General features: G+C 43.3%; 1 protein-coding gene across 2 annotated transcripts in view; it reads left to right on the forward strand.

Moving 5' to 3' along the window:
• Positions 1 to 519: 519 nt before the first annotated feature.
• The window catches only part of ERBB4 (erb-b2 receptor tyrosine kinase 4), a 1,342,090-nt gene continuing 1,322,176 nt past the window's right edge, over positions 520 to 20,433 (forward strand). For both annotated transcript variants that reach the window (XM_068245390.1, XM_068245391.1), the window contains exon 1: positions 520 to 918. In XM_068245390.1, the coding sequence (XP_068101491.1) occupies positions 813 to 918 (106 nt within the window). In that variant the 5' untranslated portion in view covers positions 520 to 812. The remainder of the gene's footprint in view (positions 919 to 20,433) is intronic.

The following is a 20,433-nucleotide window of genomic DNA, read 5'->3' on the forward strand; positions in this document are numbered from 1 at the left end:
AATCTAAATGCTCCAATGGAAAAAGTGCACCGCGATTTAAATCGTAGTGCACTAGCGATCTGCTTGTTCAAGCGGATTGCGGCTGGTGGAAAAGGGCCCTAATATAGCCCTAAATGTACTGGTGGTTAGAAACACTAAGCTCCATGATGCGCTATGTAATGTGCAACACTGTCTCTGTCACTTTGTTCTCTCTTTGCCCCATGTCCCTATTCCCCTGTGCCACCTTACTTCCCCACACTCTGTAGGCTGCTGTCTCTCTTGCCCTCTCTGTGCCTTCCCAGCAGCACAGACACTCAGATCTAACCTACGCCTCTAAATCCTCGGTCCCTCTGCAGCAAGCCCCAGCCATCAACACACGATCGCAGCGCTCAGCTAGCACGCCGAATAGCCCGGACGGGGAGAGACAGGAGTGACAGGTGCAGCCTGCATGTGGATTTCAAGTTCAGTGGGAACGCCTTGGCCAATCCCGTCGCCGTATGCCCTATGAGTGGGCGGGGCTGCTGACCGAGGTGGGCGGGAGCTGTGTGGCAGCTCTCCACTGCCCGTCCAGCTCCCCATATGATTGTATGGAAGCAGGCAGCCTGCACTGTGTACGATCCAGACACACAGCACACTGACAGAGCGCCAGGACTTGGCTGGAAGTGTGAGCATTCAGGAGAGGGGGAGATACACAGCCAGGAGGACTCTCTGCTGCTTGGAGCTAACTTTCCTGCAACTGTCAGAGGGCACAAGCACTGCCCGGCACTCAGGATACTCTGAGATTGGAGGGAAGACTATACCCCTGGGACATGTAATTTTGGAGAGGATCTGAGATGACCTGCGCTTTGAGGATGTGTGGAACTAGGAGGCATTTCTACTTTGGATGGATGGGCATCTTGTGGGCACTGGGCACACTTCGGGCAGTTTGCAGTCAATCGGGTAAGTGCCTGAGATCTGTGAAAGCTGTGCACCTCCAGCAAAGTGGGATAGACATATTATAGTATGAAAATGTAAATATCATAATAAAATCATGTGATTGCCAACTTTATAGCATCAGTGAATGCCTTGTTCTTCTTCCATGCAAAATAGGCATGTTCATCAGTGTGAGAAGCCCCCCTCTGATCTCAGGTTGTGGAATTATTCTCTAGTCCTAGAGACCCTCAGTGACTATAAACATCCTTCTCACAATAGCCTTCACTCCATTTATTTATCATCCACAGTCTTCTGATGACCCTTCAGCTGCCAAGAGGGGCAGCAGAACAGCCTGCTATTGTTTATCATTGGAGAGCTTCATGTATTGCAGAGGCTTCAGTGCAGGAAGGGTTAAGTGTCTAGGCACTTTCACCCTCCTACAAAGTCAATCTTCTATACCACCCCAGAACTGGGATCTACAGGATAGAAATGACACACAGTGACTGCTTGTCACTAGCACTGATGTCGATGCTGAGGACGCAGCCTTGAGCGTGTTGTCACATCTGCCACAGTGTCACACAGGGTGCCAGATCAGTGCCAGATCACCCGGTGCCACTGCCTTGGCAAAGCGATGGGCAGAGGCTGCCAACGTGGGAGACCCCTTATCACTGGCACTGCGGGGACTGCTGCCTATATAGCGTGGTTTTCACATCTTGGACTACACATGTATCCAATGCTGAACTACTGTCACTAGAGCAGGTTTTGCCACCAACTATTAACCCTTTGCAAACTTACCTAGCAGAGCATGGGCAATATGCCACCCAACCAACCTCTGTACACATTTTATAGCAGATCTGTGCAGTTGCTGTGGGCAGACTGTTTTGTAATCTCGTAAACTGCTGGAATGACAAGTTTGCATGTGGGGGAGACATGAGCTAAGTTTCTGGGAAGGAAATCAGTGAACAGCTAGCTGGCATCAGTGATCTGTTGTGTGAGTGGTACTTTTACTGCTGTACAGGTGGGCAGATTTTTTTTTAAGTCTTGGTTATCAGAGGGTGATGACAGGCAGTGCTGAGCTTACAGACTGCTATTCATTCCTCTTCCCTGTCTTCTGTGTGCATATCATTTTCTTTGCTTCTGGTCATGCCTGTTTGACTGGCTCACACGTCTTCTCGCTGGAGTCTATGTCAGTGCTCTTGCACGCAGCAGGTGCAGGGAAGTGTGAAGGGGCTTATTCTCCTCTGAGGAGCATCTTGGCTTTCTGAGTTCTGTGAGGTTATTGTCAATAGCAGAAAATAATAAATAATCCTTTACTTGTACCAGCAGTCTGTAGTTTCACTGAGTTTTAAGGTTTGCTGAATCCAAACTGTTGTTGGCTTGCGAGCACGAATACCTACATACAGTACACAGAAAACACTGACTTTGATAATATTCTCTTCATGCGTTTTTCATCTATTGCGCAATTATACCACGGCCATCGATTATTTAATAACCCTCTCCTTTAGCTGTCCCAATCTACCTGACTTGCAAAGTGCTCTGTAATTTCCTGCACCAGCAGTGTTGGGTAGTTTACGTTAAATAATGGGATGCCTGATCTCTTGTACATATGCTCCGGGTGCAATCTAAATCTAGATGTACGTAGATGCACTGTTTTTATTATAAAATCTATAATGCAGATGAGATGTCGTGTAAATTTTCACTGTGCAATAAATTCTTCTCCATTCAACACCATAAATCACCGTTGTGTTGTGTCCATGTATTGTTATGGGACCAGTGTTCAACAGAATGGCCTTTTTTGAAAATAAAGGCTTGTCAGAGTGTTGAATAAGGTGCAGGTGTATTTGTAGCCCAGCTCCTTCCTCCAAGCCAAGTTACGCTCCTGCCAGCAGCAAGCCGAATGCAACCGCTATTGGCCTCCTTCCCTTCTACCTCCTCTGTTTATTTGCACAGGGGCTGGCCAGATAACTCTAACTAGTTCATTTTCTTTCAATGAGATGTGTCATGTGTACACACAGTATTACACATGCCATGAGTCTGCGGCGTTGTTGGTCCACAAATCACGGCTTAAGTATGCTACTCAAACCCATTCTCTCTGAAGGTGCTTTTGTTTTATCAGGCCGGGGTGATTCCTGTGATTGGATGTTTGTATTTGTGCAGTGTTTATACTGTACTTTATGCATGTATTGCTCCCTCACACAATCTACATCCTTAGAAGAACTCTCTTTAAATACACATCAAGAAATATATTTCGTGTGGGATCTTTCAGGTTGGCTCCAGAATCCTATGCAGTTGACCGTACTGTGGTGGCTTTATCATGCATTTTTTGCTGATCACCCCTTTAAACCCCAGAGCATGGTCCACCAGGACATGATGGGTTCAGTGTTGTACTGGATGCCTCATCGCTCTGGCTATAACTTAGAACTTTGTAGGTCTATCACAGTGCTGGTGCACAGAATGTTGCCTCTTGACACATGACCTCATAGCTTCCTTATGTGTAATCTCAAGTGCCCTTTCCTTTGTGATCCTTTTATTGTGATGTTAAGGCCACTGTGTAGAATGAAATTCCCCAGCTGCCCTCACACTTTCCCAAGATATAAACTAATCTCAACATCTACTTCCCACATCAAACCAGCAAACGTTTTATCCGAATTACACTCCACACATGCACCTATAAATCTCACCCACGATTCTGATATATGGCAAACACTTAGATCTTTTTTGTTGTGTTGCTGGCAAAGCTTCTACATTGACGCTGCCAATATGACTGCAATCATTTTGTTTCTTGGAGATGAAGTAGAAAGCTTGACGCCCTCCAGCAGCCAATCAGTCTTCCAGGAATGTAAATATGTTATACAGTATGTGTTTTTACTATTACTGTCTTATCATTCTTTGTTTTGCAAATATTGTGTAGGATTAGAGACTGGCACAGCTTGCGTTACAGCAGTGATTCCAAAACTGACGGGGATGTGGCAGCCACAATCCCCACCAGGAACCCCGTTGTCCATTCGTGATGCCTCAACGCAAAGTGCACGGCAGCCTGAGGGGGTTAATGCATGTCATTAAGTCAGAAGACAAAATATGTTCTTGTTGACTCTCTGACAGTTGAATCCTGACGTGGTTATCTGTGTGGCTGATAGGAATATCTATGAGGCCTGCCCACTGGAGACATGTTTAATCTTTTAGGTCTGACAAGGAATTTCAGAACAGTTCTCTACGGAAGGTACCCTTAATTTTGCCGTGCTTATAGACGATAAAACCCGCCTTTTTTTTCCACAGCAGTTTTATCTAGTGTCTGAATGGGCACAACTTTAAAATATCACAAGTACCTGTGCATATATATTTAGACACGCCACCAATATTTCAATTTTCAAGGCAAGAGAACCTCACATAGGTAGTTAGTTTCCCCCATTTGTGTCTATCATCTGTCGTTCTGCTGAAGGTAGGCTATAGAGGCATACGTGTAATCGCTACAGTGAGTCATCGCGTTTCCTTATAATGTCTTCTTTGCCTTCTCGTTTCCTATCCTTTAATTTCAACGAGTCTAATATAGCTTCACTCAACCGTACGCTAGAACCAGGCAATTAAATTATCATGATATCATGAATGGGCAAAATACTGTGTGTGTGTGTGTATATATATATATATATATATATAAATATATATATATTATAGTTTAGCTCATAGCTGTATTATTTCATATTAAAGCACCTACCCGTCTATGTATATATATGCACTTCACATGGGCATTTGAATACTATACATTGTTGGTACTGTTACTTTATTTTTTAAAAATTAAAAAGTGTGGCCTTTTTTTGTCTCTGTAACTTTGCAGTTCATTTTTCAATAGCGCAAGTTAAATAATAACAATACTAATAAACATACTTTTTTTTTTTTTTTTTTTCTTCTTTTACCACTACTGAAGAAAACTGGAAATTTTACTGCTATAAATATACCCGAGATTTGACGTTGCTTTATTATGGCCTGGTGACAGGTGACACAAGCAGCATATAACACACTTTTGTCATCGCACAAGCCAGGCAGCAGTTTGGGGCTGTTAAAAAGCACACACACACACACACACACACACACACACACACACACACACACACACACACACACACACACACACACACACACACACACACACACACACACACTTTTTACTACGGAAAGGCCTCTAATAAAAACTAAAAGAAAACAAGGGAATATTTAGAAAGGGTAAAAAGAAATAACAATTGTATTAATTGTATTCCCCACACTTGAAGTACTGTAAGTATTGTTTACAAAATCAGTCTTAAATAAATTTAGTTTAATGCAGTTTCTATAAGAAATACAGAAATTTAAATACGGTATTTCCTCCCTCTATTTTTTTTTTTTTTTAACAAAATGCACTTACTATTAAGAAACAAAATTCATCTGCTCTTGTGCAAGAAAACCATATTTTGAGGCACACGTGCCATTTTTGTGGAGGATTCTGAAAATATTTGTAAGTTGAAGCACTGCATTCGTTTGTTTTCTTCCTGGTGTGTGTGGGTGTTAACCCTCGCTTAGCCAGAATGAAAGAAATTCATGGCTATTTGTTTTGTGTGGGATTGCTCTGGTTCCCACCAAGACTGCCCCCTCCTTTCCTGCTAGCAGCCTGCTATAAAGAGTTTGTTTTGGTCCAAATGAGAAATTAAGTGCAGATAAGCAAACCAGGCTGCCAGAGGGCGACAAGATGTTGAGTGAATTGCTTTTAGATGAAACAAATTAAGGAACGAGTGAAGACAATCTGCTTCTTGCATTAATAGACACGCTCTGTGTTAAGAAGGGAAGTGACATTTTTTTGAAAGACAGAATTTTTTTTTGTAGGAGAGGGTGTAATATGCCCTCCTCTTTTACTCAGAATTTAGACCGGACAAGCCAGTGTGTATCGTTCCTCACATGACGTTCTACACACCTGACCTGCTAGCCTACCTTGTGTCTTTTTAGGATATTTAGTCTCATCCTGACCTGCTGTTGGTCATATTTTGGCGCAGACTAATGAAAGGAGAATCACCTGTCTGGCGTTTGGGCTAAGCTTCCTGAGAGAGTTTTAATCTCTGAGATTAGAAGAATTGCCTGTAGAGGCAATAACTGGTGTAGCTGTCTGCAGGAGACTCTAGGGCAGTTGTTCTGTTTTTATTAATCACACGATAATAATTTTGCAGAGGTAGTCCTAAATAAAGGAAAAACGACCAGCGGTATCATGTTTTTGCAATTAACTGAGCATTCGGGTGTGTGAAGGTAATTACAAATAATAAGCGCAGGCCGCATGACAGTTTCCCTGTGCAAGGGTGGGCTGATCACACCATTACAAATCTCATGAGGTGAGAACAAAATTGGTCTTAAGAGATTGTGGTTGCGTGATCTGAAATTATGGCCGTCAGATAAACGTAACATTCCACTTACTTTACTTTCTTTGCTGGGTGAGACTTAAAGAGGAACTGCACAGAAAAATAGTAGGGTTGGGGGGGGGGGGGGGGGGGGGTGTCGGGGGAATAAATCAATACATTGCAAAGTGAGAGAATAAAAAATAGAAATGATGACGACATGATTGAATCTTGCCGCATAGTTTATTTATGTGGTTTGATCCACCCTGAGCCTGCGGGACTTAATCTTTACTACTGGCAGACATGAAAAAAAACCAGACAGACAACTGCCATTATCTATAAACACACCTGTATATACAGTATATATATATATATATATATATATATATATATATATATATATATATATATATATACACATATACTTACTCAGAGGGAGATCCTGCTTGCTTGGCAACATCCATTATTTTACACAATGCAACAAGGTTTGCGGGCAGGGATCTTTCAGTGCCATGGTTCTGACATCACACTGTGGGAGGGGTTTCACCACAATATCATCCACACAGTCCCCCATTATGATCTATTCAAGAAAAGCTTAAGATTTATCATTTTTGTATTAGTTATAACCACATTGGCTTTAAATTGGTATCCATACTAGCTGTTTAGACAAAATACACAGTACATTTTTTTTTCTTTGCATATAATGTCCCTAGTTATGTATTAATTCATGTCTAGGCTAAAGCATTTTCTCTTTATAGATTTATGCCCCATACTATATATATTATCTCTATGGGAGTGCCTGCAGGTTTAGTGTTGTAATAGAAACACCTTGAAAGCACATTGAAGCTGTGCAAGGCTCCTTGATGACTAGACTCCTAAGGGGCACTGTGCACGTTATGAACCGGAGTCAGATGGTCTGTCTGGGGTCAGATGGTGCAGTGTGGACCCCTATACCACAACACGTCTGCAGATTTGTAGCTGCAGTCTATAGATAAACCCTATGCAAGGAAATACATACTTAATCTGCCGTAACTGTTGAACAATCCAAGTTCCACAGAAATCAGTTACAAGTCAATCAGTCATGCATGTCACAGATTAAAGTGACATTATTTCTGGATTATGGTACAGAGGTCATAAGTTCATCAGGGAATGGGAGCTGTATTTCAATTAATTAAATCAAGCCTATGCTGGGATAGTGGGGGTATTCTTGTAAGCATAAAGCCATACTAAACATTGTCTGTAAAATATTAATCCCATTAAATGTTATCCTTAGGGCCAATGGTAGAAATGTATTTCATTTTGCAGGTGAATGACATTCCTGACGAATTAAGCGTTTTAGCTAGAAGTGGAGAAACACTGCTCTATGTGTTGCCTTGAAGCCAGGGCTGGTGCTTCCATAGGGTCAAACTAGGCAATAGCCCAGCTCTCCAAGCCCTTTTGGGGCCCCACATTAATGTTTTTTCCATGGCCACATTTTACCTAAAATCATCCCTTCCTCAAGTACAGCTCCCACCCCGGGCCCCTTTCTATGTACAACAGCCTACCATTTCTATGTGTAACAAACATCATCTTCCCCACTTAAGGTGGCCATACATCAGGTGACTTGGTAGCCAATCCACCATCTAATTTGATTATTATAATCGAATTGGATGAAAATCGGTGCTGCCAAGTGCATGCCCGACCGACAGTGCGACCAATTTCGGGATGAAAATTGGTCACATTCTCGATCACACATGCTGCAAGATGTTGCGCGATCATGTACGCGGCGGTAACGGTGTGCAATTTCCTGAAGAACGCGACGAAACCCCCGCCGCTGTCCCCCCTAATGTAAAAGTCCCCCCCGGTGCCCCGTGTAAAGTGTATACATTACCTGTCTGCGGCCTGCACTTGTACCTAGGCTGCTCCGGGCGCATTGCCCTCTCCATACACGCACGCCCCACGTGGTTTCCTACTATATGTGTGACATCACACACGCGCCCCCTTACTAGGAAACCAAGTGGGGTACGCGTGTATGCAGAGATGGAAGCCAGGGGGGCAAGCGGAGGCCGTGGAGAGGTAATGTATACACTTTATCCAGGGCATCGGGGGACATACATGAGGGAGATACAGCGCCGGGTGGCTAGGCGGACATATGGGGCGCACGAGGACGATTCCCAGGAGATTTCATGCTGAAATTGATTGGGAATTGGCCTGTAGTGTATGGGCAGCTGACAGATATCTCCCTTATCAGATTCGATGAGAGAGAGAGAGATTTGTCTCTTGGTCAAATCTGCCCATACATCGCTTGATATATGGCTACCTTTACAGCCACCTACCATTGCTTATTTTTTTTACAATATTCATGTATACATTATTTAGTCAGTGCACATTGTACACTCTTTCCTCACCCTGATTTACATTCTGAAATGTATCACAGGTGGCGATATCTTTACTGCTTTTAGGTGCCGCTCTGCCAAATGTTTGTTTACTGAGAGGTCAAAAGCCAGTACAAAATATACCTGGTCTCCCAGCATGCTTTGGGAGAAGAATTCCACATAGCTGTACAGCCTAGTGAAAGCATGACTGGGAGGGCAAGGCTACATCCCAATATACAGCAATATATAGATACAACAAGTGTTTCTAATGCTGGAAACAGGAAAATTACTGTAAAAGTGAGTAACTTGAATAATTTACTGCATCCTACTATATGTCACTACAAATCCTCTTAAAAGCAGCAGTGACAGCCATCCCATCCCAGGAAAAACACATATATAAGTAGATAACTACTTCCTCTGCTTACATAACATAAGTATTGTACTGTCCACATTTTAATTTCAGTGAATTGTATACATTAAATAAAGAGAAAACTGTTCCTGGCACTTTCCATCTTAACTCCCTCTGACTGAAACCAATCCTGATGCCATATCCTCCCTTACCATGTGAGCATAACATAGATCACATTTCAGCAGCTCAATGAACTGCCCTCAGCCAATCAGTGAGGAGCAGGAATGTTTGAAGGGTGATGTGGCAAGCTTCCTTCTCATCTGCAATGTACCAAATAGAGCCAGGCTGACTGAGATAAGATGTATTACAGCAGAAACATTTCTGAGTAGATTGGGGTGCTTGCAATGCAGGGTAAGGTTGCAAGCTGCATAATAAACTCAGAGCAGTGGGTAAATAGAATTTGATTTTGTGGCTGACAATCCCTCTTCAACTGCTTCCGGACCGAGTTGGTTGAAATCTACGTTTTGCATGTGGCTGTGCGGCTCTGACAGGATGTAGTTTTCAACAATCGTCGCCGGGCAATCACACCCCTCCAGGCTATTGTGCCATTCTCTCCCCGCCGCAGTACACTCACCCTGTTGTCTATATGACGGCAGAGATGTGTGAGCCGGCCAGAAGCCGAATCCTATTGGTTTACATTGAGTGACAGGGTCAGGAGCCAATGAAAGCGGCACCTGACCGGTGCACAAGTGCTCTGCTGTCATAAAGATGTCAGATAGAGGGACCTGCGGTGATGAGCGAGCGGTGTGACCGGCGAGAGCGGCGGGACTGCGCGGAGATTCGTCGGTAAGCGCCGTTTTGCGCCGCTTTGCTGTACCAGCAGTCTCTGGTCCTTAATGGGCCAGAGACAGCTGGTACGGAACAGGTTAAGGAACTAAAACAAAAATGCTACTAGTTTATATTTAGAGAGCCAGGTGGCTCTACTGTCCAAACTGTTGTTTTTGTTTTTTGTTTAGACTCGAGTTCTTCTTTACATATGTGAAGATATGAGTGAGATAACAGTATGCAGCTCTTTTAGGTGGTTGTTGTTATGTGAATGATGCAGTGTTGTCTTGTCACTAGCCAGATTTTGAAGCAGTGATGATTCCCAGTCTAGCAGATGCAGTCTCTGCACTCATTCAAGTAAGATGGTGCTGAAGATATTTTGTGAAAGGAATACAAGAAAAAATGCCAGCAGTATGCTGCTGCAAACGCCGAATCATTCATTGCCACAGCTTTCCTTTTAGTGACTGATTGCAAAAGGTGGCCAAACACCGGCAGATCTGCTCATTGCTGTAATGAGGATAATTACCGTCCAGTGTTGAGCATCAGAACCAATCAGATTTAAATGACCATAGAGGGAATCATTTGTTTTCCTCAGGGGGGCAATAATGCAATCACGATCTGAGAAATCAAGTGTAGTGAGTTGTAGTGGTGAGTCAGTATCCATCATGGTAACCTGCTGGCCCTTGTCAGTTCTCTTCTAGAGTCAAGAATGGACTGAAAGTATACCTGGAGGCAAAAGTATAAAATGCCTCGACACCCCCTTGTACCTGCAGTACACAGCTAGCACCACCAGGTGTCAGCTGTTATACAACACTGCTTCTTCTGTATGGTTACTCCGAGCTCGTGTGATCTTTTGCACTTCTTGGTTGTTTGAAGACTGCTCCTCCCTCCTGTGTGACGCCTGCTGACCAAGTGTGGTCATCTGTGGATAATAATGCAAAATCCTATAACGGTAAAGCTTTGCACCACTTTAAGTTTTTGCCACCTAAAATACTCGTTTGTAAATGACTAGGGTGAAAGTCTAATGTAAGTACACCAATCAAGCATGTTGGACTGCTCTTGCCCATTTACTATTGTGTTGCAGTCTCAGCATTGGGCCACCTCACCTCATCCGCCCCACTCATTAGAACAGAACAGGCAGATAAGATATTTGAGCAGTATGTCTGCACAGGAATTGTTCCCAAACTGTCACCCCCAAAAAAACCAAAAAACTAGCATTTGTTTCAGGCAGGCCTGTGGAGTTGGAGTTGAGGAGTCGGTGTCGGAGCAATTTTATGGTACCTGGAGTCGGTGGTTTCATAAACTGAGGAGTTGGATGATTTTTGTACCGACTACACAGTCCTGGAAAAAAGAGACAGCCAGTTAACACTGAACTGCTTATGCAGTGAAAGTGAAAGAACTCCACAGCCCTGATAAGTGTTAGACTAAGGAGTCAGAGTCAAGGAATCGGAGCAATTTTGGGTATCTGTAATTGGAGTCTGTGGTTTCATAAACTGAGGAGTCAGATTTTTGTATCGACTCCGCATCCCTGGTTTCGGGCAACAGTTGGGAGTTGGGGGTCCTAGAAACGCAATACCAGAATTAAGAGAGAGAGCGAGTAGCTGGCATACGGTGGCACTCTCGGGGCTTGATTCACTAAGACAAATAGCATGCCTTATCAAAGTTAACACGCCTTATCAGAGTAGTATAGCAAGCTCTACGAACCCGCAGGGGTTTAGGGCAGGACGAGTGGAGCTCTCGTCATTGCCAATTAGCAGGCATAAGTTTGCTATGCTACTCCTGATAAGGCGTGTTAACTTTGATAAGGCGTGTTAACTTTGATAAGACATGCTATTTGTCTTAGTGAATCAAGCCCTCTGTCTGCACTGGGGCACAGGATTTGGAACACATTCCAGTTTTGGGTTCAGGTTTATTTTTAACTGAACTCACTTTGGGGCTATTTTCGAACTAGGGGGATATAGAGAGAAACACAATTGCTAGGTACATCTTGTGCAAAGAGCCAGTTAGTGAATACAACATGTGGAATTACAGAGGCTGTAGCCAGCTGCAAAGTAAACATGGTGTGCACCCATCCAAAATACTATAAATTCATTACAAAAAATAATGTTGTTACAGCCTTGCCAGACTATGTGCAGCATAAGGCTTTAACAACAGTATCTAAGCATGTCTTCTATTGCAGACAGTCCATTGTTCATATAATCAGACTGAATATCAGGCCATATATCTGCTACAGTGCATTTCTATTCAGCATGGTTGACTGAGTGGGCAAATATTCCTTTATATTTATTTCAGTCTGAGAATACATTGCATTGATCCAGCGGAGGATCACTGTCTCCCCAGGTCAAATCTCCCTCATGTAGTATCTGCAGTACCTTCAGGCCTTGCTGTTTACAACTCCCAGAGATGAATGCAATCTTATTTTCAGCTTGTCGTTCTTTTCCACTATGTGCTGAATTAGGCAAAATCATTACAAAAAGAATGCACAATTCATCTCCAGTTGTTCACTGAGATAAAAATATGATTAAGCTGTGCAGGTGTGTTCTGTTGTGCTTGCTGCTCCTCAGTAGCTTGAAATGCTTGCATCATTACGGTAAATAGACGACAATATTGTTTAGCAGAGCAGAGTGTGGATCTGTGTATGAAATGAGTACTGTACATACCTCTACAGCATCTTGCAATATATTATGTATGTTTCAAAATGAAGAAAAGGAATGGGGTTTGTGGGAAGACTCAGACAATTTAAGAGTAGTATGTTAATTAACCACTGGAGGGAGATAGATGTGAACAATTATACTCACAAAAACTGTGCCACAGCAATGACCACATAGTAGGCAAATTCAACTCCAATTGGGCTAAAAAGTCGTTCTCTGTAGGATAGGACAAAATCCAGGGAAAATACCCTTCACTGGAGGTGGTCAAAAACCGACGCGTAAAGGGACTTTGAACACAACTTAAAAATGGAATATGAACTTACCTGGGGCTTCCTCCTCCCCCCCCCCCCCCCCCCCCCCCATAGTCCGTATGGTTCTCTTTTTGAACGGTTTTTAACAATTATATTTCATTTCCCGAAACTTAAGTGCCGTATTTTGTATTTTGTTCTCCATCATAATGAGAAGATTATCTACGATCGCCAGACACAGATCTACAAATGCCATCTAATAACTTAGTAATCGGATTATTAAAATATTGCATTTGCTGTGACTGCTGCAACTAAAAAAAATCTGACTTGACATGCTAATCACATAATGAGAAGCAACAGACACCAGCAACTGAGTTTCAGCCTATTTGAGATAGGCAACTGCTGCTGCCCAGAATGGGTCATCCTACTGTTCAGAGTGGAAAGAGAAAGACACTGACCAAATCTGTATGAGAAGATTGCAGCCTGTAGCAATGACTGTCTGTTGGGACAGGACATGGCCCGTATCTGGGCTCCTGACCAGGTATTTTAAAAGTTTCTTATCTGATATTAGCTGGTTGGAGAGATTAACAATACAAAGCAAAAACAAATGTTGCTGACTTCTTCAAGTCATTATATAGTATTATACAACATAAACTCATGGATGGCTCATGGTGAGTTAAAATGTAATTTTTATTGCACATGAAAAATACACGCATGTGTAGGGGACATCAGCAATACGCAAGTGCATGATAATACCCTAATTAAAATCCCGCTTCTGCCTGAAACCTACCCTAGCAGCGGAGCGCCCCCACACCATCACTGGATCACACCACCTCATACAAACCACCACAAACCTTATATCAATGACCTCAGTTGTAACAGCTGTATAGTCAGATCTGTCGGCCTGACATGAATTGAAGCTTGGTGGAAATAGATGGAAACAGCACAGGAAAAACTGCAGCATATGAGAGGAGAAACATTGATGGAATGCTGTATCTCACCCTCTTCCGCTTGCAATCTGTGTGCAGTCCGGAAAGCCAGATCCTGGGCAAATCCAGCCGTGGCGATTAGTGCTTGTGACAGGATTCACTCACAGTGTGCGCTGCTAATACTACTAACCACGATTGGTCCTAACAGCCGCACACGCTGTCACTCAGTCGCCATGTGACTCAGCCGACTGGTGTACGGAGACTAGTGGGTGGAGTGCGCTCACTTTCAGCTTGTGAAAGGCCGGAGCGGCATGCGAGAGTGACCACACCCTACATGTTTTGCTCAGCCAATACTGAGCTTTCTCAAGGCAAGTAGTATCAATGGATAGTGCCTGCATGAGAGTGCCTACGTAGATCTAGTATAACAGTTGTGGCTAAATATATATGTAAAGGCTGAAGAGACTATTTTATATGTGGTTGACTCAGTAACTGGAGGATGTCTTATACAAGTTGTACCTGCTTTATGAAGGCATTTCAAGAGATTGTCAAGCATCTCCATTGATCTCCAAAGGAAAATGCTTCTCTACCATGTTAGTCAACAGAACTATGTACATTGGACTAGTGATGAGCAGAAATTACGCCTATGCATAATTATGCATCGTAATTCACATTTACGTAATCAGAATGTGAAATTTAGGAGAAAAGCGTAATTAATTTTATATGTAGCAATAGCATATATGGGGTTTTACTATTTACTGCCAAAGTCAGCACAAAGTTACATGTAAATTACGTGTAAATTCATGCGTAATTACGAATGTTTATACAAAATCAGTTGAATTAACAATTTGTAATTACGTATAGGCGTAATTGCGAAATTTTGCATAATTGTAATTAGCTGATCAAGTCCCCTCAAGAAGGGGACTGTGTTATCAAAAGCCCCATGCAGAGTTTATACAATATTTTGATTTCCTTACCTACGGTATATACAGTAAGTGATCCACCAAAGCCAGAGTGGAGTTTGTGAAATGTATCTACTATTAGGCTGTGAAATTGGATCCCCTGCTTGGGTCACATGGAAACATAGTCAGGGTTACTGACGGATTCATTTTTCAACTGCTGGTTTATTGTAGTCTTAGGGCCTGTTTCCACTGTACACAGATTGGATGCAGAAAAACTGATCGCGTTTAGTGGAAACAGGCCCATAGACAATCACTGGAGTCAGTTTTTCTGCATCCAATCTGCGTGTAGTGGAAACAGGCCCTTTAAGCAGGTGTCTAAAGTGCATTTTTTATAATCCTAGGCTTTCTGGATGATTTTAAAATAAAAACTTACCGTATTCTGCAGATGCTGGAGGTAACTGCAATCACACAGACAGCAATTTATATACCTTTCTATAACCATTACTACAATCTGATATAATACAGGTAGGGAAGGTAAATTCATACCACTTAAAGGACACATCCGAGCTTGATTAAAATTAAAAAAATTCACTTACCTGGGGCTTCCTCCAAACCCTGCCAGCGTCCTGTGCCTTCGCCGCAGCTCCTCTCACTGATGGTGGCCCGGGGTCCCCTCCGGCGCAGGATGTCCACTGCGCCTGTGCTGTACAGTCCGGATGACGTCAACGCAACCAGTGAGCCGCGTGCTGGAGCGGAGGAGCCGACCTGGCAAGGTTGGCATCTCCACCTGAGGGCATCAGGAGCCACCGGAGCTGTGGCAAGGGCACAGGACGGATGCAGGGGGCTGGAGGAAGCTTCAGGTAAGTGGAATTTTTATTTTTAAATTGCTCGGACCGTCCCTTTAATAGCAGTCAATCTTTAACTAACTCAGTCCAGGTTTGCTGGATCATGCGTGATATCCCTGCTGGAGACTCTTTGTGGTCTGAAGATGCTTTTGTAAATCAGACCCAGTGAGTCATCACGTTTTGTCTGCGGCTAAGCACTGCTCAAGCCTTTACAATCAGTTCTAAGTATGGCATCCATGCACTTGTATGCACTCTGTAAGTCAACCTAATGGCACCTAACAAGGGCCTATAAAAATAGTTTTATGCACTGCTCCAGAAAAAGAAAATGAAAGATACCAGACTGAATGTACATATGTCCAGCTCCTGTAATAAAATGAATAGCTATTTTATTTTTATTCCTACTTCCTATGTATGCAAAAATTCCTCAGGATCAATTAAAGAGGGTTTGAACTCCATTTAGGCATATATGACCAAAAGCAAAGCAGCACGCAGCAGAAACCATTTACCGAAGCTTCTGGGGGAGGGATTTGCATCCTCTTCGCTAATTGCAGCTTCCGGCTGCCCTACTGCATACTCTGCACAGCTCCTGATGCGTCACGTGACCAGATGGAGGTCAGTTAAAGCGCATCAGAAGCCTATGGAAGATGCATTTCCCCACACATCCTGACTGCCATGTTTACTGCAAATCACAATAGTAAAAGTAGCGGTACACGCCTACAGTGAAGATAAATTAACTTTTTGTGGTAGAAAACAAGACTCGCTTACAACCTCAGCCGGTGAAATGTAACTTGTGTTGGAAGAATCTTATCCCTCCATCATCCGTACCAATACAAGCTTGTTATCCATTGGAGATCATTTACATGCCTCCAGACCTTCTAGTAAGGAAGGCAGCTGTTTGTCCAATAAGCAATTTCTAATACTTACTGTACAGCCCCTCGCAGTGGAGTGCTTTCTTCTTTTACAATCCCATAAAAGAAGCAGGAAAGCAGTATTAGAAGTATCAACAGGATTTTTACCTAAACTGCAGTATAGTAAAACAACCACAAGATGTCATTATGTGCAAAATTTGATGATGATCTTTATTGGATTGTTATTTCCTGTATTCGTTCTGTGTTCCTCTCTGTTCTAAGTAAGCTGCATTACCTGATGATAGTGTATGATTTGTCTCTGCATGTTTTTCTTCAGTAAAGAGTTCTAACTTGTTATACTGGGTGCCTATATGTGTGTACAGACCACTCTGCTCTATCAAGCAGCTCCATTCCTCCAACACTGCATCCCAAGCTATAGTCTTGCTCCTCTGACGGCTAATAGTTTTTGTTTTTTTTTCACTTTTATATTTTGTTTGTGAATATGGTCATGTTGCTTGGTGAATATATAGAATTTCCTCCATGGAAAGGGTTAATGATCCAAATGCAAAGCACATTACACAATTGAGTTGCAGGTATTTGCATAGGAAAATAGTTGGACAATAGCAGGCAGAGAATCTAATTTTGTTTAGTTAATCAACATACTTCTAATGACTTTCTCAGCTTCCTTCAGTTTGGCTTATCTCCTCCTTTCTTGTTTACGTTGTTTGTTAGCTTAGAATGTCTTAAATGCAACCCTATTTTTGTATTTGTTGACCGCTAACTGAAGGATTTGAAAAGCTAACAGCTGAAGAGAACTTTAGGGCTCATTTCCACTAAAGGTGATTTGCAGCGTTTCCCCTCACGTAAATTTCGGACAGAGAATTGTAGCCTGTGGGGATCAAATGATTGCTTCCGAACGCACGTGGAGGAAAGCAACGTAGTGCCTGCAGCATTTAATCGCGTACCACAACCAAATCTCCATACCGATGCATGAGGGATTCGGATGCGTATTCACATCAGCACAAGCAGTGGCGTTAGTAGACTTAATAGGGCCACCCTGCAAAAATAATAGTATGGGGCCCCTTTGGTTCCAAAACCCCATGAGGGTACGTGATTGGGAGCCGGAAAATGGCAGCAGAGTGTGTTCTGCATCTGGAAGCAGGAAAAAATTACACACGCTCCCACTACTTGCTACTTTGCATGTCGGGAGGAGGTGGCAGGGATTTTGTTTGTTAGCAAACGGAGGTTTTTCTGCTAATTGACTACACTTGCAGTTGGGGAGAGGAAGGAGGCGGGGCCCCCAAAGTCTCTGGGCCCCCTGCGGTGGCAGGAGGGATTGTAATGCCCATGATTACAAGTAGAAAAGCGGCCTTAGCATAACCCAAGGAAAAAGGCAATTCTGACATTCCTGGGACAAGTCACAGTAGGACTTTAGTAGCCTGTTGTGTTTTTGGTCCCCTGTACATCCATTTCCTCTAGCCCCTCATAACATAGTTAGCTTCCTGGTTGCAAAAGACTCTCAAAACCTCATCCTTTAAGCCCCTCCCCTGAAACACATGTACTGTGCAACCTAATCATTAAAATCAGGTCCATCCTCAGAAATCTCTTCCTCTTGAAATGACAACAATTTAGCTCCATCATTCCTGAATAGGGGCAGAAGATTTGTGCATGTGTGTATATTTTATCCCTTCCCTCCACCCCAGCAGCAGCTCTAACAAAAAGAGAAATCACTCAGTACTGTTTTAGTACACCATATTCCGGGTGCTGGAAGAGCTAACTGCTTTGGGTGTGGTATCTCTCTCCTGCCACTAGAGGTTGCTATTTGTTACATGGAGAACAGGCTCACTATTCAGCTCAAACATGTGCCTGTCTTTTGTACACCGCATTGTGATGCTAAGTGGCTGGAGAAAGATACAGCAGTCACTTCTGCAGGCTTATGTGACTATGGATATTGAATTACATCTCTGAACTGATGGAATTATATTTTATGCATGAGCGGGTAATGTTATAAGTATATGCCTTAAATTAAAATGTAAAATGTTACATATATATATATATATATATATACACTAGGCATAAGCCCGTCCATTTAAAACGGGCGCTAGGGCTCATCCGCAACCCCCTCACCACCACCTTGCCCATGCTGCACGACTGCACTCCCCGTCCCTCACGCATGGCCACGCTCCCCCTGCACTTATCCTCCTGCTCTCCAACGTCCCACACATGCGCAGTAGCGCAAACGCACGGTTACAGGAACAGGAGAGGATGCAGGGACATGGGATTTTATTATACAGAATATGTATTTGTTTCTGCTGTGACGTCTTTAGTTTGTTTCGTTTGTTTTGATGTATGCATTTTCTATGTGTTTTTATTTTTATTTTTTACTGTGACTTATTTTATTTTTTTCTGTTTGTTGTATGCATTTTCCATTTGTTTATATTGACGTATATTGAAATAATGAAAAGCAACAAACAAAGCATACAACTACCATGTTGTTCAAGAGAACCCAAGGTGGGATTTAATTATGTTACTGGGGCACAGAGGCTGGTTGTGCACACTAAGACCAGCCTCTGTTGCCCCATGGTGTGCCTCCAGGACCCCCCTGCGTGCCGCTATACCCCCGCAGTGCTGGCGAGACGCAGCGCGTCGCCAGCACAATGTTTACCTATGCGCTGTCAATCAGCGCCGCTCCCCCGCCTCCTCCGCATCGGCGCTACCCGCCCGTGTCACTTCCCTCCTATCAGCGGGAGGGAAGGGAGACGGGCGGGTAGCGCCAATGCGGAGGAGGCGGGGGAGCGGCGCTGACAGACAGCGCTTAGGTAAACATTGTGCTGGTGACACGCTGCGTCTCGCCAGCACTGCGGGGGTATAGCGGCGCGCAGGGGGTCCTGGAGGCACACCATGGGGCAACGGAGGCTGGTCTTAGTGTGCACAACCAGCCTCTGTGCCCCAGTAACATAATAAATCCCACCTCGGGTTCTCTTTCAGAGAGCTATGCTGAATGTTGTTTTTAATGTGATTTTTGCATCAGGCAGCCATGAGAGGGCCTACCAGGAACACCTAGCTATCAAGGCAAGATCATCGCAAGCTTTGTTGTAACCAGGTTACAGTGATTTTCATTAGATGGGGGATTTCCATACTCCAGCTCAAATGAAACCGGCTGTTTATCCATGCTAAAATGCTATTTTGTATTCAAGCCGGCGAACTATTAAAACTGGCTTTGCAGGAAAAAAAGTGTCAGTATAAATTGTATAATAAGGATCGGTACAAGCTCTGCAGGAGTTAAAGGTGCATTGTATTTCTATTACAGAAATTTATGAAGTGTGTGTCCTGTAACAGGAGGTGACATATATTAAGCGTCCTGCACAAACTGTTTTGATTGCTGCCTAAATTAGCTTGCTGTGAGGAGGGGAGGGTAATACACACAGTGAGGCACGCATCTAATTTGGTACTGCAAACTTGGAGCTCGATACCTGCGATTTCACGGTGTCTTCAAGCTGATTCAGCAACTGAGATCTTCCTTGTTTACAAATGCGAGAAAAGTTCAGTTTGTTCTGAGGTGAATGCGGTTCAGGCGAGTAACAGGTGGTGGGAATGTCAAATCCATTTCCATGAGGAACACACAGGTCCCTTATTTCAATTTTAGCTTCATTTGCAAGTAATTCACCCCTGCCTGTTTTGTCCTTGATTTGGAATTTGTCACAGTTGGAGCATTGAGCTGTTATATGCAAGTTCTTAGCAAGACATTTTATGTCTGCAGCCAATGATCACAGTGTACTGTACAGGATGTGATTCCACCAACAATATGAGACATTATAGTTCAGGCATTATTGTCAGGAGGTCTTCAGGAACAATTTCAAGGTGCATCTCCAGGGGTTGGCTGGAGGGAAGAGTCAATGCTCAGCTCCACTATGGCAGTAATGCTGCAGGTAGGTTCAGGGCCCCACTGACAGCTCCAACACAAGTATGCCCTAAATGGCTACATAGCTACATAGTTATTTAGGATGAAGAAAGATGTGTCTATCAAGTTCAGCCTTCTCAGCCTTACTGCACTTTAAAGTGGACCTGAACTCTTGCACAGGACAGAAGGAAAACATAGAGAAATGCACCCTGTATGTATTTAGAGAGTTTAGCCTGTTTAAAGTGAATCAAGCATCATTTTCAACACCATGGGCAGCTCTATAGCAAATTAAAAATGCATTCTAAAAATGTGGTTTATTATATAAAAAAAACAACTTTCATT

Source organism: Hyperolius riggenbachi, chromosome 7 (assembly GCF_040937935.1).
Source record: "Hyperolius riggenbachi isolate aHypRig1 chromosome 7, aHypRig1.pri, whole genome shotgun sequence".
Lineage (NCBI taxonomy): Eukaryota > Metazoa > Chordata > Amphibia > Anura > Hyperoliidae > Hyperolius > Hyperolius riggenbachi.